The 23,006-nt window shown below is 41.0% G+C and overlaps 3 protein-coding genes across 3 annotated transcripts; 2 read left to right on the top strand and 1 right to left on the bottom strand.

Moving 5' to 3' along the window:
• The first annotated feature begins 2,093 nt into the window (after positions 1–2,093).
• myadmb (myeloid associated differentiation marker b) lies at positions 2,094–4,240 on the top strand. The gene has a single exon (XM_079452342.1). The coding sequence runs from the start codon at positions 2,212–2,214 to the stop codon at positions 3,091–3,093; it is 882 nt and encodes a 293-aa protein (XP_079308468.1). The 5' UTR covers positions 2,094–2,211; the 3' UTR covers positions 3,094–4,240.
• A 1,512-nt stretch (positions 4,241–5,752) lies between these two features.
• On the top strand, positions 5,753–10,235 carry ftr66 (finTRIM family, member 66). Its single transcript, XM_079452306.1, has 6 exons — positions 5,753–6,346; positions 7,263–7,358; positions 7,431–7,652; positions 7,726–7,879; positions 7,990–8,049; positions 9,032–10,235. Exons 1-6 carry the CDS (start codon positions 5,765–5,767, stop codon positions 9,559–9,561), a joined length of 1,644 nt encoding a protein of 547 aa, XP_079308432.1. The 5' UTR covers positions 5,753–5,764; the 3' UTR covers positions 9,562–10,235.
• A 2,240-nt stretch (positions 10,236–12,475) lies between these two features.
• Positions 12,476–21,127, bottom strand: nfatc4 (nuclear factor of activated T cells 4). Its single transcript, XM_079452297.1, has 13 exons — positions 20,618–21,127; positions 19,381–19,541; positions 18,272–18,778; positions 16,738–16,913; positions 16,490–16,652; positions 16,311–16,411; positions 16,128–16,229; positions 15,863–16,050; positions 14,673–14,813; positions 14,511–14,566; positions 14,304–14,430; positions 13,509–14,189; positions 12,476–12,781 (listed from the first exon to the last, which is right to left on the bottom strand). Exons 1-13 carry the CDS (start codon positions 20,754–20,756, stop codon positions 12,711–12,713), a joined length of 2,613 nt encoding a protein of 870 aa, XP_079308423.1. The 5' UTR covers positions 20,757–21,127; the 3' UTR covers positions 12,476–12,710.
• Between the last annotated feature and the right edge of the window lie 1,879 nt (positions 21,128–23,006).

Genomic DNA, 23,006 nt, shown 5'->3' with positions numbered 1-23,006 from the left:
GCCCCAGAACTGCTTGCTGTCCTACATTCTTCAAAGTGTCTTTTGTGTTCAACAAAAGTCAATGGTGGGCGAGATCTGTTTGGTTATAAGTATTCCTCCAAATATCTTTCTCATTAAAACAAAGACATTTATACAGATTTGGAACTACTAAATGGTGAGTAAATGATAACCGAATTTTCCTTTTCGGTGAGGTATCCCTTTACAAACAGTGTAAGAAATGTGAAAAGAGAACAAGGCAATAATGGGCGGCGGTTAGAGGGGCGAGACCATTAAAAATGGAGAGGTTGGGGAAATACAGCGTGGAAAAAAACCACCAGGCACATCCCTCTCGTTCTGCAGCTTGACCTTATGCAGACTATCTGAAAAAGCAACTTGGAAAATGTGACACTGAGAGGCAGGGAGAAAAAAGGGAGGGAGGGATAAATGACTCACAGCTATGCTATCCCTGCCGCCTGTGTTTAAAATACGAGCCCCTGTGAGGTGAAAGGACGTGCTTTTTCAAACCCCTCTGCTGTCTTTCCATATGTGGTCCTAAATGCATCAGCCCCGGCCTCTTTCCCTCGCTCTTGAATTGCTGTATTTTGATCCACTTTCTACGTTCTCTCTTTCTCTTCCATCCACTTCATTTGAAGGATTCACTTGACAATGTAAACACTCGAGCCTTCTCTGTTTACTTCAACTTCTCGATGTTAACCAGGCGACGAGTCGAGGGAGGTATTCTTGACTGTTACCAAACTGTGTGGGGGGACGGGGGTCTCAATGCTGCCATTGTTAGCCTTTCTTGCCCCTCCCACAAGAGGTTGATGACTGATGGACTGCGGGGTTGAGTAAAGGTCTCGGTTGTGCTGTGTTTGGCTAAATAGTTTGAATGCATTAGAAAGAGAATCTCCCTAGCCAGTCTGGAATCCAGACAGACGCTCGGAGACGTTTCTAGTCAGTATGGTATTTAGTCAGTATGCGACCATCAGATTTCCATGACTATATTATTATTCTATAGGTTTGAGCCCACCTCCGTCGACGATTGTGAGGACCAGCCGTTTGACGAACACTTTACTTGCATTAGTGTTTGTTTAGAAATGTTTTGTTTTTGGTGAGTCAGAGAAAAACATCGCTCAAGTGTTCCTTAATTCAGAGTGGTTGTGTCAGGTTCTAAGCCATTATAAGCGAAAGGATACAGTTGAATGTACTACATAGATATCACCGCATCACTGTATGTTGCTGTGTCCGTGTTGTTTGGCAACCGCTCTGTTGTTTCTAGCTGGGTTTCCATTTCAGTTTTGAGAAATATTCAACCTGATTTTATGGGAATCCGTACGTATTTTACGAGGTGGTTTATTTGTATGAGTTTCTATGTTGTGAATCGTACAAAACACTGAAGCCCCTCCCCTAACCACACCCCTAAACCAAACATCACTGGAAACAAATTGCACTACAACGTACGAAGATTGCACAAATTCTTACGAATTAACTAGTTCATAAAATATGTACGAATTCCCATGAGATTGTGTTGAAATAATCCTTTATCGAATTGCCTGAAAAACATCTCATCCGGGCGTTAATGCGTAAAAGCTCCTTAAAAATAGTTTAAAGTTTTGCGAAATTGGTGTTTTTTCAATTTAGTGTGCGCAATTTGAAGGGAAATTAATCTTATTAAGCTTATGTTTATGAGGAACTGCATTGTGTTAAATAATATTTTTGACTAATAAACTTAATGTTAATAAGTATGTTGAGTAGCACAAACACAGTCTTGCAGTCCGTCGTTGTTTGTTGATTTGGTGATACTTGCACATAAAATACATTGGTAGTGACATCACTATTTTTGCACAGTTGTGTTTTCAAGGTTTACACAGAAATGATAGCGCCGACGTTTCTCAAAACGTTCATTTTCAAGATCGTTTTCAATAGTTTGCATTGTTAGGGTCCAAAAATGCAATTGTTGCGTAACCAACACAACACACAACAGAATCTCACAGTGATTCACTGCATACATCGTAACCGCCTCATAAAAAGTTTTGCCATTAGTGCCAAGATGATCTTCTTTACCGACCAATGATGAGACGTTTACTTAATGTTTCTGTGGACTGATAACTTTTCTTTCTTTTGCTTCTAGAAACACCAACCCAGAAAGCCACAAGATAAGAAGGACATACGCTGTACGTAGCTCTACAGTAACTCAGCTGACATTCGTTGTCTTCAGGTTGTGAGTTCATCATGGCAGTGGTGTTGCGTTCTTCTCCGCTCTTGTGGGCCCGCGTAGCCGCCATGGTTTTCGCCTGTGTAGCGTTCAGCGTCGCTCTGTACGGAGCCCACCTGACTCACGGGACAGGTGACTGGTGCATCTTCTGCTGGAGTTTCAGTTTCGTATTAACACTTTTGATAGTCCTAGTAGAAATGTTCGGCCTGCAGACCCGCGCCCCTGTCTCCTGGAAGAACTTCCCCATCACATTCGCTTGCTACGCCTCCCTCCTCTGCCTGTCCGCATCCATCATCTTCCCTCTTTACTTCCTCAAAGGCTACTCGGGCCGCAGCGAGATGATCAACTATCGTATCGTGTCTACTGTGTTCTCCTGCCTGGCCACCATTGCGTACCTGAGCGAAGTGAGTCTCAGCAAGGCCCGTCCGGGAGAGGTCACCGGCTACATGGCCACTGCGCCGGGCCTTCTGAAAGTGTGCGAGACCTTCGTCGCCTGCATCATTTTCGTCTTCATCAGCGAGCCCGTATCGTACAACCAGAACGGAGCAACCAAGTGGTGCCTGGCCGTCTTCTGCATCTGCTTCATATTGTCGGCCGCCATCATCGTGATGTGCGTAGGGGAGTGCACAGGCTTCCTCCCCTTCTCCTTCGCCCGCTTCCTGTCCTCGTACGCCCTCCTGGCTGTGGGCTTGTATCTGTCGGCCACCATCATCTGGCCAATATATAAGTTTGATGAGAAGCACGGAGGTCAAAGCCGCAGACCCAACAACTGCGGATCCGGCACCGGCCTGTGCCCGTGGGACAAGCTGCTGGCCATCTCAGTGCTCAGCGCTCTCAACTTCATTCTGTATCTGGCCGATCTCATCTACTCAGCCAGACTGGTGTTTGTTGCCGTTTAAGGTGTTTAGCAAGATAGGGGTAAATAGGAAGAAGACATTTAAAGAACATGTAAGACAGAGAGAGGGAAGTGGAGAGTTGAGATAGGTCTTCGGTATATTCAGTGTTTTTAGTTAGTTTTTAGCTATATTTTAGTCATGCCTGCTTAGCAGTCAAGTGTGCAGGAAGCAAATGATCTTTAACTTGACCAATTATACTGTTGAGTGTTTTTTTCTACAAGACAGAGAAGAAAAATATGTTTAATCTATAAAGTCGACACACACCACTCAATGTGTATGTAATGTTAACTTTAGTATTGTATCAAAATCAGCTATGAAGAAGAAATTGAAGATATTACGTTATCACAAAAACAGTATTGAAGGAATTTCAGTATATGCTGGACACTTGTTGCCTTCTTGTCTTTTACAATCAGGTCTAACTCATCTTTAAAAAAAATTGAAAAGTTAGATTTGCATGTAGAACTTATTTTACATTAACGCATGTTAACATCACGACAAACATAAAGTCATTCAACTGTATCCAAACATTTGACTGCATTTGACTCATTTATCAACATCTTTTTTTTAAGAAAATGTTTTTGTACATTTTGTTAGACACTGCTTTGCATGAAGAATTGTTTTGTTCCTCTAACTTAGTACAAATGTCACGTTTTCGGATTTCAGTTCAAGTTAACAACTATTGGCCTGCACTTAATATGTGTGGTATTGACACAGCTTTATATGTCAAATCATGTCATTCGGTGGATTAAAAATCGTTCATTAATCAATTTCTCAAACTTGCATAAAACACATTGAAAGTTTAACATAGAGAGGAAATATAAATGTATATTTAGACATATCATGCCGCCATATGGCATCGTCTGTCAGGCTGAATATACTATCATTCTTATATGCATATTGTACTGGATGCATTTGTTTTCTAGATGTTATTTGAAAAGTATCTGCAAATGTTAAAGATGTTTTCGCCGTCGTTTACAGTATCGGTTACACAAACACTCCTCGAACAGAAAGTGTGATGCTGGTTGCCGTATCTCAGGATTGCGTGTACCAGCCACAGACTGTTCTCAACGCTCGAATGAGAATGTTTCCATTGTGTTATCAAAGACTGAGGAGAGCATGTGTGGTACGGATGGGAGAACAGCGTATAACAGAATAAAAACCGCGACAATGAAACAAGTGTGTGTTTGTGCTCATGTACATCGATTACGTGTGATTCAGACACCTCCCATTGATTCATGCTTTGTTTAAAGTTATACTGGTGAGATGAGATGACTCACTCTGTCTCATCATTCACAGTATGCACAGGTTTGCTCTACTCGACAGCAGTTCAACTGGATTATGGAACAATATGAGCAGTCAGCACACACGTCTGAGCTGTGGGCCTGTGTAAACACACACGGTAAAGATTTGAATATACAAATTCATGTGAAATACACGTAGAAAAGTGGATTGGTTTAATGTGGTGAATTAATTGTGTGTTCTGACATTGATTCAAAAGTAAAAAGAATATTATTGCTCATATACAGTAGGTTTCTTTATTCACAAGACTTCTCTTCTGAGTCGTGAGTCTCATATTCTTTCAAATTCCTTAAAGGCACAATATGTGATTTTCACCGCTAGAGGTCACAACACAATAACAAAGGCATAGCTTCATGATGCTGTAAAGGAGCATGGAATGATGGGAGTTGTCATATTTAACACTGTATAACATTGTGTAGTCTTGCATTTTGTGGCATTAAGATAAATTGGAAAGAAACACATGAGAAAACAGATGTTATACAGTACAAGGTTATATATTTGGTGGAGAAAAGGTTACTGATCCCATAGAAGAACCGTTAACAGCCGAAGAGCCGTTCTGTGGTTGGTTCTCTAAAGAAACTTTGGCTTTCTGTTTTTTTGTGTCTTCGATGGCGGCGCTGTAAGCACCTTTATTTTTAAGAGTGCATCTTGTCAAATCTGCACACAGAAACACATTTTTCATGGAAATCTACAGAAGATTACTAGCATGTTTTGCTCAGGAAGTAGCAAAACAGTTTTCATGTGCTCTCCATCTCAGAGCTGTTTAGGACATTCTTTCTCAATCCAGGCGGGCAGGGTCCATTAGGTGGACAAAGGATGACTTAAAGGGAAAGTTAAACCAGAACCCCAAATTCTTAAAACTTTCACGTATTCATCAATAGTCTCATTTTTATAGAAGGCAAAAGAAGATATCATCTAGAACGTCTGTAATTTATTTTGGGGGGGACCCAACCATTAGATTGTAAGTCTACCTGAGTCGTTTTAGCTGAGTTATTTCTAGCAGATTTTGCATGGGTCAAAGAAGGACAAACCCAACTGTTAGGTAATAATAACCAAAACATTTGATCCATACTTGCCCCAACTATGGATAGAAACATCCCAGTATAATTGGCTAAAGCGACTGTATTCCATTTAAAGTCATTTAAAGCAATATAAAAGAAGTTTTGACATCTCCTAAATGGATAAACATAATAATGAATCAATGATTCTGCTCGCATTATTAACTACAGTATATACTGTATGTGTTGTTGGAAGAACATTTGTGACACTCGATTCATTTACATATCTCTCCTATGAACAGGAAGAGATGAAGGGTGTGGCCCTTGGAGCTGATTTTCAGTTTTTTATCATTGCATTCACTTTGCTAGACAAGAAAATGGAAGGGCTCCTGAACACGGGAGAGTTTTGTTGTCCAATTTGCCTGGATCTGCTGAAAGACCCTGTTACAATTCCATGCGGGCACAGCTACTGCATGGACTGCATTAATGACTACTGGCACAAAGATGAGGATCTGAAAATCTTCGACTGTCCCCAGTGCAGACAGACATACAGTCCCAGACCTGTTCTCAACAGAAATAACACTTTGGCTGAGTTGATGGAGAAGCTGAAGAATCTGAAAGTACCTGACGACTCTCAGATTTACAGCAACAACGTGCCAGGGGACGTAGCCTGTGACTTCTGCATCAGAAGCAAGGAAAAAGCTGTGAAGTCTTGTTTGGTGTGTTTGGCGTCTTATTGTCAAAACCACCTTCAGTCGCACTACAGCTCACCTGTGTTGAAGAAACACAAGCTGATCGAAGCCTGCGTGAACTTGCAGGAGAAGATCTGTCCTCACCATGACAAATGTCTGGAGGTTTATTGTAGAAGTGATCAACAGTGTATTTGTCTTTTGTGCGTGATGGACGAGCACAAAGGTCACGATACAGTTTCAGTGGCTGTTGAGAGCGCAAAGAAACAGGTAAAGATACTCTTGCACGCTTTCTACAGAGGTCGTTTTCGTTCACCGCTATATTGCTCAACAGGACTGTAAATAACTTCACCTTAAACGCGAAATGTCAAAGAATAAATATGCCAGTTTGTGTTCATACCGCCCTGTGAGAGAATCCTTCGGAAACCAAAAGCATTTTCCACTGAGGCGATGCACATTTTCCAAAGTGCACCCGCCTCAATATGAACGAGTTTCATTGTGCAGGAAAGTTCGTTTAATAGAGGAACTGGTAAAAATCATCGAGGGCCATTAGGTTTTTAGGACACCGGGGTTTCACACATGAATTCACAAATGACAGTATTACTGGCAGCAGTTTGCATCTTACCAGAAAGAAAACGATAAAATAACTGCCTCATGCAAAGCATTCTGGGAACCAAAATTAGAAAAACAAACTGGTTCCCAGAATGCTTTGCACCAGGCTGTCATTTTATGGTTTACATTTACATTATAAGACTTGTTAATGTTTACTGTTCATTTATCTTTATTGCCAATAAATGATACCGATATAAATCTACAGTAAGTTACCGGCAGCTAGCTGCATAAACTACAGCAAACAGTGCAGCCAAAATACCTGTAAAAACAATAAAGTTTTAAGCAAACTATGACTAACAAACTTCCTGCATCACATTCAAATTCTGACCTGTGTACACAAAATGTCCTGATCATTATTTCCTCAACGAGAGATTGAAATCTCCATCTGATAACCAAACACTGTCGCCTTCGACATCTGCTACTTTGAATAATTCTCATGTAAAACTCATCCGTGCGTAATGAAGTCGACATTATAATGTAACAAAAATCAAACAACGTAATGTTCGAAAATACACGAGCGATATTAAATGATCTTTACAGTTTGGCTAGTAAAAAGTGTTGTATTTCCTCACAGAAAGAGCTAGAGACGACACGACAGAACTACAAGCTCAAAATCCACAGTAAAGAGAAAGAACTGCTGGAGCTTCAACAGGCTGTGGACTCCCTCAAAGTAAGGACTCATAACTCTTCACTTACAAGTTAAACCTCAGTGCTGCTTATGAACCGTCTCATCGTTTCAAAGAGCTCAGCGCGGTCCGCTACGGAGAACGGTGAGCAGATCTTCAGGGAGGTGATGGAGTCTATTGAGAGGAGGTGGTGTAAGTTCAGAGATCTCATCAGAGATCAAGAGAGAGCCGCCGAGAGCATGCTGCAGACTCTAGAGCAAGAAATCACTGAGCTCAAGCAGAAACGTCATGAGCTGGAGACGCTTCTGGAGTCTGAAGATCAGATCCATGTTCTCCAGGTAACCACCAGATATACTTTATTACAATGAATCATGCTTGGATCATAATCCGTCCATCTTTATTTCTTTATAGAACTGTTACTCGTTTTCTTCCTCTGGACCTCCTGATCAACCCTTCACAATAGCCACGCTCTCTGACTTTGGGAAGGTGAACGACGCCATCTCTGCTCTCAGGACGAAGCTCGAAGATGTCTTTAAGGGGGAATGGCTCGGGATCTATCAAGCCGGTAGGGAAACACAAGCACATCTTTTAGCCGGTTTCCAGTCACGCCGAAAGGATGTTTTCTCGTTTAATGATTTCCTAACGATGTAAGCACGGCTTTCATTTCCTCTCCAGCCAGATCAATGAAGATCCTCCATTGCACGGTGCCCGGAATTAGATCAGAGTTTCTCTACCGTAAGTCAATACAACAAAGAATTGATTTTAAATCAGATGTTTATAAATGAAGACAAAGACATTAAGCAAATGAATGGGTAAACAATTGTAGAAATGATAACATTGTACAATAGATTATTACTATTGAAATTCAGTTCAATATGTTTTTTTTTTCTTTAACAATTTAGCATTTCAAAGCAGCTTTACAGTAAAATATATGAGTAGAAATGGTGTGAAAGTAAAAAAAGCACAGGAATTGATGAAATGCATAGAATGTGTGTATTAATGTAGTATTGCACTTATTGAAAAATGGATGAAAACATGTCAAAAAAACATATTAATTTATGGATTTTCACAATAAAAATATATACAGTCACAAAATAATCGAAGAGACCATTCCAATTTTTCATTGAATCAGCATTTCTAGATTTTGTGGTCTAGTGTCTGTTAAATTTCAACCAAATAAAACTGAAAACTGAACCCATGAAAACGAGGTTATCACATAATAAAATGTGATTATAACAATACAATTATAGCAATAAAACATCATTATATTTGAACAATAATATCATATAAACAATAATATTGGTTACAACAATAAACATGTTCCTACATTCATATACAAATATTACAGTTCAAAAAATCATCTGTTCTTTAAAGAACCAACCACAGAACGGCTCTTTGGCTGTTAAAGGTTCTTCTATTGGATCTAAGGGTTATTTTGACCTGTTTCTGCAGTTTTCATTTCCTCCAGTTTTCATTTTCTGCAAATAAACGCAAATAGAAACAATATTTCGATTGGAAATTTGGGAGAAATATGGTTCGTAGTTCACAGGATGAAACAAAAGTGACCATTTTACCTAAAACGCATCTTAACACTGAAAATAATTGTGAAATGGTCTCTTGATTCCGTCGATGTATATACAGTATAAAAGTAAAGATATCACATGCATGTTCTTAACACACTTCATTCCTCTATTTCCCTCCTTTCCACTCTTCCCAGATTCCTGTCCACTGCAACTCAATCCTTTAACATCCCATAAGGACCTGAGTTTATCCGAGGAGAACCGAGAAGTGACGGTTCGTAGCCGGGTGCAGTCCTGTCCCGACCATCCTGAGCGTTTTGATTACTGGTGCCAGGTGCTGTGCACAGAGGGCCTGACAGGCTGCAGTTATTGGGAGGTGGAATGGAGAGGAATGGGTGTAAACATTGCCCTCGCGTACAAAAACATTGCCAGGAAAGGGGATAGCAGTGCAGCTCACTTCGGCTACAATGATAAATCTTGGAGTTTGTTTTGCTATAGGAGAGGGTACGCTTTCTGGCACAATGGCGTGGTCCGTAAGATCTGTCAGCCCTGTTCGTCGACCGTAGGCGTGTATCTAGATCACAGGGCAGGGACGCTGGCGTTTTACAGCGTGGGGGACTCCATGAGTCTCCTCCACAGAGTTCAGACCACCTTCACGCAGCCTCTCTATCCCGGCTTTGCCTTCTCCTGTTATGGAGCTTCGGTTAAGTTTTGTCAGTTGGAGTGAAGAGAGAAAGGGGGTCGTGGTTTTGTAATTTAAGAAGTTGCTAAATATACAATTTAAAATATTTGGGAGAATGTCGTTCCATTTAAGTTCCATTTCCTGTGGGAAGTCTTATGAGGTCGATCTTGTTTTAAGTGCTTTTACTATCTATATTTATATTTACTGTTTAAGAATAAAGACAAATTCACAATGTTATTATTATTATTATTGTTATTGTTATTATTAGACTTTATAACAGTGTGAGCTGTTGCCAACACTTGTCCTGCATCTCAATTCACCTGTTCATAGGCCTTATGATGGAAGTGATCCTTATCAAACTCAAACATTTCTTAATTGATTATTTGCCATGTGATGTTGAATTTATTTATTCATTGTTCACATTTATTCATTCCGTCTAGTGCTACTAAACTCCGCCCTCTCGCGGTGGGTGGTGGGTACTACCTCTAACTAACATGCGAAGTTTCACAAATAAGATAAGACCATCCGGGAACTTTATGGATACTGTTCGAACATCATGTGATTTGGGACATACAAACTGATTTTCGGTCACTATTTACGTAAGACGGATAGTATGCAGATTGGGACACGGGGCTTGACTTCTCAACTGTATCCAACATCATGCGAGTTAAATGAATGATAGCTGCGCCCTCTGGTGGTGACTGTCACGTCAAAATTATAAATAAAATGAAATGAAAAAATAAAATGAAAAGATAAAAAGAAATTAAATTATAAAGTAAATTAAAGTAAAGTAAAGTGAATAAATAAACAAACAAACAAAACATTAAAATAAAACGAATGAATGCATGTATACATGACATGAAATAAAATAAAAAATGATATTACATAAAGCTATACATATGAGAAAAATAAGAAAATAAAAAATATAAGATTATTTAATAAAAACTTGTGTCAATACAATCAATGCATAAAACTGTGCCAAGAACCGAGTTAAATGTTTTGACACTGTCTGACTCTTCACTATTTCAATCTTCCATTATTGATGAAAAAGTTATAAATCTATCGCAGCTTTAAGATGACACAATAGATTGTATGGGAATTAAATTCAGTTTATTCATTTATTTTGTACCATCGCCTACACGACAGCTCTGCACCAACTTTCGTCAGTCCAACCACAGTTCTCATGCACTCTTAACAGGGCCATTGTCTGCCTTTTCTTCTCTGTCTCGACCAACTAATCCTATTTTTTAGCTTAGTGATGTAAAGTTCCCCCAAAAAATGTTAAACATGTTATGTTGTATTCATCCTCATGTCATTCCTGAATTACCTGCGGAACACAAAAGAAGAATGTTGGTGACCAAACAGCAGTGGCCATTGACTTTTTATTGTATGAAAACAAATCCCACCCGACACGTTTCTCAAACTATTTAATTTTGTGTTCCACAGTCGTAAGAGTCGTGCCTACATGTTTTAAAAGACGAGGATGAATAAATAAGGAGAACACTTTTGGTAAACCATTCCTTTAAGTCAGGCGCCGGTACTAATAGATTGAAGGATATCTGATGCTCAGGAGTTTATATTGGTTCATGCACAGAGGTTCACCAATGTGGTGATGTTACCAGAAGAAAGTTTACCGGCTCCAAGCTTTGGCCTGAAAACATGCTGCTGTTTGGCAGAGCACCAGTCCTGCTTGTTTTGGAAGCAAAAGAACATTCCCATAAAGACAGATTTCCACATACTTACTGAGATGATTCAGATTAATAAAGTGAACTTCTACTGAATGCCTCTAAAATGTTGTCTTGGGTTTGTTTATCTAGACGGCATATGTAATCTTTCGTTCAATGTGGATTCACTCCTTCTCTTATTTTAGTAACTGAAATCAAAAAGGACACTGTCAAACATCTTGACATTATTTTCTTCTGCCACCCAAACCTTAAAGTGATGGTTCACCCCAAAATGAAAGTTCTGTCGTCATTTACTCTCACTCTTTATGACCCCTATGCCTTTCTTATTCCTGCAAAACACAAATGAAGATATTTTGAAGAATGTCGGTAAAAGAAAAGCGTTGGTCCCTGATCACGTATAGTGAACACAAAACCATTGCTAGTCAAGTTTAGGTTACCAATTTTTTAAATAATCATCTTTCGTGTTTTGCAGAAGAAAGCCAAACAGGTTTGAAATGACATGACGGTGAAAGAATTTAAATTTTTGGGTTAACTATCCTAAAAAACACACATTGACTTATTTGCTCAAAGTGCTGACCAGCAGGGGGCAGTGTCCCTCTTCTAGGTCAAATATGTCACACTGTATTCATGTCAACTCTCCACAACAAAAACATCTCTGCGTTGTACACTGACTGTGATCATAAAATATATTCCATGACTGTGAACCCTTTATAAATATTTACATGTTAGAAAGGGCTGTCATAGATCTTGTTTGGAGGCGGGGTTGTTACATCAACTACCAGGACTGCTTCCAACACACTCTGTACAAGGGGCATGTTCACTGATCCCACAAACCGGATAAAGAAAATGTGTGTCAATGGAATTCAATGTTGTCCCTTGATAAATGAAGGGGAAAGAGGAAGAGGTCGCTGTTATTTTACTCACCGTGCACATCATTTACAGATAAAGATCTGTATTTTGGCTTCGGTTTACACGCTGAAAAGATACTGTGATACATATAGAGAAGATGTTTTCCCATTATTGTTATCTGCAAATAATGGAGATGCCAACTGTTGATATTTTATGTAAGTTAAACAATCTAAACTGATGATCAAACAAACCACATTATTTTCATCCATTCAAATAGCAAACAAAAGCATCCGTCACCAAATGTTCTGAAAGTCTGATCGACATGTAAATGTGATGAATGACAAAATCAACATACTGCTCATTAAATGAACGATTAATGATGTGATCATGATATACAAATGGGTGAAAACATAAAAAGAAATATTATAATGATAATTTATTTTGCATACAGATTAAAAACATCAGTTCCATTCAAATACGCAGTCAGGAAGCCATAACAGTTAAATATAAACATACTTACAACTTACAACCCACCTTCTGTTATTCCACAGATGCACCACTTAAGTCATTATTATTATTTCAAATATAAAATCGTACACAGAACAATGATATGCTTTACTATAGACTGATTGTTATTGGACTATAACAGGGAGGATGTTGTCAACCAGGTCTACTGTCCATGTGTGGACCCATCTGAAAGGATCTGATGTCTTCTCCAATGAATTCATTCACTACAGACATAACAAAAATGTTATACATCATTCAGTATATATATATCATATTAATTTAAACACTTCATAGAAAAAGTTAATGCAATATAATGCATATATATATATATATATACGTATATATGCTATATATATGATGCTATATCTATATAAAATATTTCTTTAAGTATATTCCAAATAAAAAGACCACTTTGCAACATGCAAACACTGATCCATTTATTTGATTTCTGACATATATAATTAAATGTTAAAGATAACATTTTGATTTGGGTATAAATGTTTGTGCCGTGTTAAAAACGGGAAGTTCTTCTGGACTATGTTGAACCAGCGTTGGTCTATAGATGAGCGTCGAAGTCAAATACATTTTGTTTAATTTTCTGAACTGCTGACAACATTTCTCCCAAATTCAGATTAAAAATGTGTTTGTTTTGTTTTGCAGAAAATTGAAACAGGAATGACAACAAAGATGCAATGTTGGCAGATCTTAAATACTCGTGTTTAAACAATAAAACACCAATGTTTTGTGTCTATTAAGACTGATTTTCCCCCCCCAACTTTCTGCCATCTTTGCATTCTCTTAGTCTGGTAAATCTGGAAATTGGTTTTTATTTAAATTCAAATTGACACAATACATGCCAAAACGCTGATACAAGAATTAAAGACAAAACTGGAGAGTTCTCCGTCTGTTTTTCAGCAGCTTTATACATCACACATACTCAGTCATACCGACCTTCCTCTAACGTGATATGCTGCATCGGCGAAGGTCCCGTGAAGTCCGGTGGACCGTCCAGCTTCAGACCGTCTCTTTCACACGAGGGTCTCATCTGCTGCTCCCAGCCCTCGTACTGGCCGTACGGCGGCGGGCACAGCTCCTGATAGTGACTGGTGTTTGACGGAGGTGATGAGCACATCTCCCGGGAGCACTGAGGATACGGGGAATGAGAAAGCGGCGGGAGCGGAGAGCTGGAGATCGGGCTGCTGGCGGGATACGGGCTCAAAGAGCAGGAGTGTGAGGGAGACGGTGAGGATGACAGATACGGGGAATCCAGCCAGGGGGAGTGGGACGGTGAGGGGGACAGGGGTTGCGGGACTCTTGGGTACATGGGAGGAAGAAGCTCGGTGAAGCCCAGCTCTAGGCTCTCGAAGCTGGGATGCCTTTCGGTCAGGGCACCTCGACCTCCGCCATCCTCGGGGACCTCCGGTTTATGGCAGTACTCGTCCTGGAAGGAGTGCGAGTAGGAGTAATCGCTGGGGTACGGAGGGAGGTTGAAGGACATGTTTCTGTCATCGATGGAAACGTCTGGTCTCATGTGCCTGTCTGATCCACTGCTCCCCATGGGGCAAAGCGTCACACCTTCTAGGGGCGAGCGAGAAGGACGGGACATGAGTGGATCTTCCTCTCTAAACATGACTGATGGATATGAACAAAAAGACAAAATAAGAACGCAAACAAGGTCAGAAGAAAACGCATGTAGCAAGATAAACGACTCCGTGCACTGGTTTCACAACACAGCGTGACACTTACTGGGAAGATACTTGAAACAGTGCGTACTGCTCCTCTTGCGTTTCCCATTGGACACGTACAAGCAGACAGACGCCGGGTGACTTAGTGAAACATCGCCGTAGGCCGGCACTCGCACACACAGCAAACTCTACACCATATGAGAAATAAACACAATATTAATCTGTAATATATGAATCTGTTCATACGTTTGGTATGTGGTTGATATACCTCATTGCTTTTGTCCCGGTCTACATGAGCCTCTTCCTCCCATTGGACTTTGCCATCTGGACACCAAGAATAATTGATCAAACAAGACATTGATCTGTCATCTATCAGACGTTAGAGGATGTGGATTGTTGTGAATATGCGTTCATGTGCTGTGATGCTTACCTGAACCTCTCTCCATAAAGAAAACTCTGGAGTTGGGCAGGAAGTTGGTCCCGCCCAGTATAAGCTCCTCCCCTCCTTCAGCTGAACAGGAAGTGAGACTGACGGACTCCACTACAGGAAGCTCTTGCGCGGAGCGCTGTGCTGTTGATGGAGACAACAAGAAATACAGTTAAAGGAACAGTTCGCCAAAAAAACAACTCTTTCATAAAGCCATCTCTAGTATATGTGTTTTCATTTCGTCAGTTAAACACAAAATGTTTTTTTTAAATATAAATATTGATCACTTTATTTATGTAAAGGTCTAAGGCAGCCAAAACCACAAAATCCGTCATTAAAGTACTCAAACTGCATTCAGGGTCTGAACAAACAAGGAATATAAAGGTGAAAAAGGAACGTAAATATATCGAATTATCCACTGAAGCGAAAACATTGCGACAAAACGATAACTTAGAATCGCTTGTGTCTTCCATGACGAAATAGCATCATGCAAAAACCAATGAGATCTCAAGTTATCATTGTGTTTCTATACCGGTACTTGGAATCAGAGCAATTCACAAAACATCTTAAGGCTAAAACTAGCTACTTACTTGCCGATTTAGGAGAAACTCTTACAAATAATGGCGTGTCTGTCCTAGATTTATGTGCTGAGAGGATTTCACAAAGCGTTTTAGCGCTATAGCTTCTAAACCTGTGAGATGTTAGGAGTAGTGAAGAAGACGACTCCTAACTCACTAAGACAAACTCACAACAATCCTAAATGGCTGTCACACCGGCAGTCTGCCTAGAAACCTAAACATTTTACAAAGATTTCATGACAATGACTTTAACCATAAAGACAACTTATATCTGTTTATGAGACGGGCAAAATCCTTACAATTAGTTGAACATACAGTTTATTTGCAAAAGGTAACAATTCATTTTGTTTATTGTGTTATCATGCGTTTATTTAGTTTTACTGTATTTGTTAGCTGAATTTTAGTTACTAAATAAAAAACAAACGGTTTGTTTGATATTTATTGGAATGCACAATAAAAACTTGAACTCGGGGTACTTATTCAGTTCTGAAAAAAAAATCATTAAACCACCGTATGTGCGCATCAACCCGAAAATCTGTTTTAAAGGTGCATTACATTCAATTCACAATAAAGCTGTGTGATTGTCACTTAAACACGCGGAACAGTCACACTCACAGCATTCGATGGGTAAAGAGGCCACCTGCAGGGCTAAGACCCGTCCCGGTGGGACGACGGGCGGAGACAGAGGCAGGTGCGTGCGAAACACCAAACGCACTCGTGTGTTCTTTCTCCCGACGTCCGTCTCTCCTTTCCTGAGCTCGATGTCGGAGTTCCTCAGCTTGAGAATACCTGCACAGTCAATGCTGAGAGGAAAAGAGAGGGATTCATCTACGGTCACGTACTGACATACCTACGCCACATACTGAGATTTGCTTCTCACAGGGCAGTCATGTTGTTCTCGGGGTTGAGGGGGATGTCCAGCAGTTTGGTGCCCGCCTGGATGCTCTCCTGACTGGCTGTGCCCACCATCTTCCCCGTCACTCTGCGCAGAGAGAACCCAGATGTCATCGAGCTGTGTATGTACGGCATCACACACTTCGTCTGCGGGACGGGAGAGTATTACCTGTGTATTTGATAGAAAGGATGAGGCCGTATAGACCTGTCATCAGCCGTCCCGACAAACACCTGGAGAGATAGTGGCTGTCTCTCAGTGTAACCGGTGAGCTGGAGGAAAGAACAAAGACCTCTTCTTACCGAACATAGTAACACAAAGTGATGCTACCCCTAAAAGATAAATGTTACCTTCACCACTGGATGACCTCCAGGTGTGGCCTTCACTGCTCCTCGACTGCCTTCGGTTTCATAATGAGCCCGATGGTGCGGCCGTGGCTGCACCTCTATGCGCAGTTCATACTGATCAAACTGTGATGGCAGAGGCCAGTCCAGAGGTGGCAGTGCATTAGACCTGTGAAAACAGAGAGAATCTGAGTTCAGAGGTCATATATCACAGCATAACCGCTCAGTGAGAAGAAGCAGAGATGACGGCAAACCTAAAAATAGGACTGTGAGCACTGGCCCTGGTTCGGCCCCAGCCCAGAGCGGGAGGGACGGACAGGTAGTCCATGCCTATTGAGGGGGGCTCTCTTCTCATCTGAGTAACCTCTGGGACGGGGCACGCGGGGTTTTGAACGGGGGTCGACTCGGGTTCAAGTTCTCGGGATGACACCTGTAGTACAGGAACACAGGGATTGTGAATGACCATAAAACGCACAAAGATAGTCACGTTATTGAATAAAGATTCTTTCATTTTGAGATCACACGCAGATTTTTTTCATTAAATGTTAGAGGGGTAGTTCATCCAAAAATACTGTCATAGTTTGAAACCTGTATAACTTTCTTTCTTTTGCAAAACACAAACAAATGAAAGAATGTTGTTAACTGGCATTCTCTTGCATTGGTTTTGTGTCCGTACAATAGAAGTGAATGGGTGCCAGTGCTGTTATATATCTTCTGTCGCGGAAGAAAGAAAGTCATACAGGTTTCAAATGACAAGAATGTGAGCAAATGATGACATAATTTTCATTTTTGGGTGAGTTATCCCTTTAACAGGCAACAGTAACATCTAACAGAGCATCAGGTGCGTTTTAAAAAACACAAAATACAAGTCAAACGTGTGAAATAGATCCATCCCGATATCAGATTTTTACTATACGATCACAATGGCAAAAGATCGCAATCTATTGAAATGTTATGTTGAATAAAGCATATTATCTTTAATTTAGTTTAATGTTATTTTCTCTTTGTCTTTTTTGTCCAATGAATTACATCCAAAATATGCGCAGAGAGGTAGAAAGTTTTAACATGTGCAGCAATATTTCAAACCACTCTTGAATTATTTATGATATAATCATGTTTTATATTAAAATAATATTGACACTCGTGTTTCTTTCTAAATCACGGTTATTGTCAATACATAGATAAACCATTTTTAGGCCGATATAGCGGCCAATATTCAGTATTGGTTGATAAAAGCAATTTCTCACACTATCGACCAGCGCTGCGCCATTATGGGTAAAATGATACTCACGGTTATTTTGCTCAAAATTTTATTCGCAATTAATAACCACAATTATGCTGTCGATTCACAACTTTTGTTTTTATTTTCACTTGAGCATGTTTAATCTGATCATGTAAACACTATTAACATTTTGCGACCTTTAGAATGAACCTTGCTACTCCATTGTTTATAAATCATTACTATTGGTCACCCTTCATGTTTGCCTGTTGGATATAAAAAGGATTAAAATGTAACCAGGGTTTTGTGGCAGTTCAAGAGATGCAAGCGTTCAGTCTGACAGTGATAATCCAATTGTTTGGCTTTAATTCCTATATAACCTTTCTGTTTCACAAAATAGCTTTTTGTGGAAAAAATTATCTTTAAACTATGTAAAGGTACAAAAGAAATAAGTTTGTCATTGCTGTGAAGGACCCCTAGATCGTGACACCCCTAGTGTGAAACTATGACCAAGCACAACACATCATGAGATGGACCATCATTGAGTTCAACAACCGCTGGAGCATCACCTGTTCCAGAGACGTCTTCCTGGTCTTCTGTGGGATGTTGAGCTCACAGCTCGCAGGTGCGTGAGACTGAGCTGAGCTTTCTCCCGTGTCCGTCAGAGAAGGGTGATCCTCCGAGTAGCTGCTTCTGCGGGAGGTGCAGGGGGAGGCCAGCGGGGAGTTCCTCCGCTTTTTGCCCCCTGGAGAGGTGGGGCGCGAGGAGGGCGACAGGCAGAAGTGGGCGGTTGCTTCGTTAAGCTCTTCCTCCTCCACCAGAAGAGAATCGCAGCTGGAAGCCGGACTCAGCCATCCACGAGATGAGGAGCTGGAAGCGGGGCTGGGACTGGGGCTCAAGGAACCTGCTCCTGTCATGACGTCACGGTAAGAGTCTAGGAGGGGCAGGTATAGACGTTCCCTGTCCCAGCCGCAGCCGCTGTCCCAGTAACTTCCCCCCGCCGGGGCCGAGTCATCTTCAGGGGAGATGGTGGTGATCTGGATGCTGGGGCACTCCAGGACTCTGGACTCTGATACCTGAGAACAACAAGAGAATTGTGATGCGCGGTAAATAAAAAGGCCAAGAAACCTACTTTATTTCCATGTTGTGATGTTTTTCTGATTTATTGACAGATTATTGAATAAAAAACTGAAGGATTGTGACTCCACACATATACTGATTTTGATTAAAGACGAAGAAATTGCACGGATTAATTGCCTGCTGTGATTTTATGCGTTTGTGAATCTTTGATCAAATTTTCTCAAATAAAAACATGCATGTTGATAGGAACCAACAAAAGTAGACAAAGTAAACAAATCAATGTAGTTTCAAGTTACCATTAAATCTACGTAACTTAAATGCTGTAACAATAAAGTCTTATTCTTAAAAATAAAATATCTGACCTCTATTATTTTTTAAGGATCATTTATTGATATGGCAAAATAAAATATGCGCAGCAACAGCTCATGGCAACACATTCTGTTCACATTAAATGTTACTGGGCAACATAAACCAACTCCTGAAATGAAAACCAGACATCTGGATTTATTTCACCATAATTAATCACAACGTCGTGAAACACGATCCGTGTAGATGTGGACGTTTTAGTCATCTGTACTACAGCAAAGGCGCTTCTCACCTGTATCGATCTAGCTGGCAGACTCTCAAAAGTGCCAATGATCTCTCTGACTAATGCCCGCCTGGGGGGCGGAGAATGCATCCCAGCCCTGTGCCCGCCTGATGGAGAGGGCAGAGGGATGCCCACTGGTTGACCAGCCTGTGAGTTAGTGGAGTTTGTATCTGCGAAGGAGAAAATCTATAGATTATTGCGCAGAACAAATCACAGGCGTTCTGAGATGAAGACACTTTATGAGATAAACAATGCCTGAAACATAAGACATGAGGCCTACAACTGCCTTTGCGGAGATGTCATTTATTATTACCACAGATGAACACTGAACGATATTTACAACGGTCGTCCAAATGGGTCAACTTTTGACATTTTCGCGCCCCTTACAAACAGTTTACTACGGTAACCTCGGATTTGAGAAAACCATCACAGTGATACTATGTAGCGTAAAATGAAGTTTATGAAGGATTTATTTCTTCTTACGTAAATGAACCGCGATTTAGTAACCACAGTTTTATTTGTAAACCAAAGTGATTTTGTTTGTTTGATTTGGTATTTTCCAGACAAGTTTCAAATGGCGATCCAGCTAAATAAATAAATAAATACAAACGCGGTTACTTCTCTGTTACTACAAGGATCGCGTAAACGACACAATGACGTCACAAGTTGTCACCGTCGGCGGTACATATTTGCATAATGTAGGAACCCACCGCCTTTGATCTTTTAAAAAAGTCTATATTCTTCATCTAAACACGTGTATATAATTACATTTTACACATCGCGAGATTTATAGCTGAAATCTGCGGAAACAAGGGACGAGTGTCAGGGATGCGGTGCGAACGGAAACAGGACGCGCCGGGGTGGCACAGCCCGTGCCAGGAGGGCAGAGAAAATGAAAAAGGAGGGGATATTGGAGGGAGAGAGAGGTATGTATGTGCATGCTCAGTAAACAGAGATTGAGGGTTCGGGTCCAGATGGCAGCCGTTAACTCAACTCACACGCACAGCTGATTAAAAACACATTGCGCTGCGCTCCACACTTACCCATAAACACACGCGCGCTTCAGTTACATGAGTCACGCTCAACTTTAACGCACAAGTATACTTAAAAAAGAGTGAAGGAATGCGTTAGAAATGTGCATTTCAGCGATGCGTTGCTGCATTAATAATAGCAAACACGCGCAACATTTGCGCAACTTCTCAAGATCGCGATTCAGCCATCGCATCCTCTCCATCTGTCTACTAACCGCTGGTATCACGATGCGTCCGGCCGCTCTCGGCGCTCTCCTCCGGGCCGCGGCGGCTCTGTCGCGGCGGGTCCTCCTCGAACACAAGTTTAAACTCGAACTCTCCCTCCTCCCATCCGGAGCCCGGCGCGGCCCCCATCTCTCCACTCCGACAAAAGTGTGACAGACACCGGCAACTTGTGAATCCCCGTGTCTGCTATGAACGGATAACCTCGGCTCTATAAATCGTGGGAAAACGTGCGGCTCTTCCAGAATTCCGGTTCGGGTTCCCCTGCGTGGAGCGAAGGGTTCACGTCGATCATCGAAACGTCATATCGTTGACTTTTCCTCGCGTCGCATCTCTTTGTGGGACGTTTTTCTTCGCTCGCGATTTTATTGACGCTCGGTTAGCGTGACTTCATCTCACGAACTTCGTCGATCGCGTTCAACTCCCAAACCAATCACGTGCAATAATAAATAGAGACGTTCGTGCGATATGCCATCCACCGACACGCAAGAAAAAGTAATATCGAGTTTTTTTTGTTCTTTACCCTTAATTGCCTTCGGGTGGGTTCTTCAGACCCGTTACACTCTCCCTATTGGCCGCTTGAGCTGTCAATCAAACGACCCCTCTCTCTCTCTCTCTCTCTCTCTCTCCTAGCTTTTCGTGCCCCCTTTAGCTGCACTTTTCTAGCACTCTGATTGGTCAGCGGCTTTAACAGCATCTCATGGTGTAACAAAACAGCAAAGTATATCTAAGAAGTTCTTTCTGCTTCTTTCTCCCCTTTTTTTATAAAGTAAAACACATTTTCCTTCATCCGATAGTGAATTCCTTGGAGGAGGACCAGAGAAACGCTTGAAAGCATGTCATACCTTTCCCACGTGATTGAATGTATTCGTGTGCACGAGATAGTGGCTTTTGTTAACACTTTCTCAGACAAAATAGTGACGCCGCCTATCAGCGGCGTGAAGGTTGATCCATCCATGACGCATCAGTGACACCGTCCTCTTCTGTCATTCTCTCTCTTCCCATACTTCCCTCTGTTTAGCCCCTCCCTCCTTCTCCCAACTGTCTTTCCCATTTCTTCCTCCCCCTGTAAGATCTGTTTCTCATTATCCTCTGCAGTCTGCACTGTGTCTGAGACGAAAAAAATTAAATAAACATAGTCTCTCTATCTCTCTCTCTCTCTCTCTACGCTTTCCCCACCTTTTAGAAAATTCTCACAATAATACCTATCTTTATGTTTAAAAAAGTGTCCCGTGTAGCTCAAAAGCGTGATGAAGAAGTAGTTGAGCATCTCCAGCGAGTCCAAACTCATATATGTAATACCCAAAATAAGAAATTCTGTCATAGTTGAAAATACGACTCGTTCTTCTGTGGATGATATTTTGAGAAATGTCAACGTGGTTCGATGACGCTTTGCTTATCGACATTTATCAAAATATCTTCTTTTGTGGTCTTGTGAGTGCGATCAAAATATTCGTTTGGACGGGAGATTGTTGCCATCGTGTGGCCGACGGAGAAAGCTAATATGTTCGGTTCCCACACAGCTTCCTCTTACGTCAGAATGACATGTATGCAAATTCCACTTGTTAAAATAAACATCGTGCAACAGGACGGAGTTATTCAGTCTGCTGGCCCAGTGAACTCAGTCTTGAGAGTTTGGGGAAGCTTTTGTTACTCTGTTATGGGAAACAGGGCAACGGACGGTGACCCCCAGAGGTCAGTAGTAAGGAAGTGGATTCTCTCTCTCTCTCTCTCTCTCTCTCTCTCTCTCTCTCTCTCACTGTGAAGTTTCTCATAAACAATAATGGGCATAAACTTACCATTTAGGGCACTTCTAGGCACGTTGTGTTATAATCACCACAGATGGATGATATCATGGGAAGTATTCCCTGGATGCCATTGTGAAGCATGTATGAATCATCTGTGAAGCAAATAACAGTATACACACAAGATAACGGTAATCCTTTATTAAAGTCCAAATAAACAAACAAAACCTCCCTGTTTACGACGTCATTCACATAACTGGTCATATTATGATCAATTAAATGGTGTAAGTTATTCCCAAGCTTCGTAATCATTCACCAGAACTTGCTCTGCCTCGGATATGAGATCTGTTAACCTAATACATTTGATTTATATACATAAATTACCAAAACAATCCACTTCATAAATGTATTTCTCATTATCTTAGGAACCTAAAGTGTGAAAAAATTGCCTTTTCGAGCAACATACTTTAAACTCGTCTTTTTGTCATTGACAACATATAACGGCTTCCAAACGTTTCCTTCTGATTATAAAACAAAAACGCTTCAACTGATGTCTTAACGTCTTATATTTCCTTCCAAAGGGCATCATACACCATAGACAACGTGAAAAACATGTCCATCACCCTACTCTAGGTTA

Source organism: Barbatula barbatula (genome assembly GCF_947034865.1).
Source record: "Barbatula barbatula genome assembly, chromosome: 3".
NCBI lineage: Eukaryota > Metazoa > Chordata > Actinopteri > Cypriniformes > Nemacheilidae > Barbatula > Barbatula barbatula.
Note: the sequence above shows the minus strand (reverse complement) of the source record. Positions and strands in the feature narration are given on the sequence as shown.

Bases quoted from the DNA above. Each gene is read 5' to 3' on its own strand.
- ftr66 (XM_079452306.1), top strand. From the start codon at position 5,765: ATGGAAGGGCTCCTGAACACGGGAGAGTTTTGTTGTCCAATTTGCCTG. The intron at 7,653-7,725 runs GTAACCACCAGA...ATTTCTTTATAG, and splicing joins ATCAGATCCATGTTCTCCAG to AACTGTTACTCGTTTTCTTC. The intron at 7,880-7,989 runs GTAGGGAAACAC...TTTCCTCTCCAG, and splicing joins GCTCGGGATCTATCAAGCCG to CCAGATCAATGAAGATCCTC.
- nfatc4 (XM_079452297.1), bottom strand. From the start codon at position 20,756: ATGGGGGCCGCGCCGGGCTCCGGATGGGAGGAGGGAGAGTTCGAGTTT. The intron at 16,051-16,127 runs GTGAGAAGCAAA...TTTTCCTCTCAG, and splicing joins GAGAACAACATGACTGCCCT to CATTGACTGTGCAGGTATTC. The intron at 14,567-14,672 runs GTAAGCATCACA...CTTGGTGTCCAG, and splicing joins CTTTATGGAGAGAGGTTCAG to ATGGCAAAGTCCAATGGGAG.
- myadmb (XM_079452342.1), top strand. From the start codon at position 2,212: ATGGCAGTGGTGTTGCGTTCTTCTCCGCTCTTGTGGGCCCGCGTAGCC.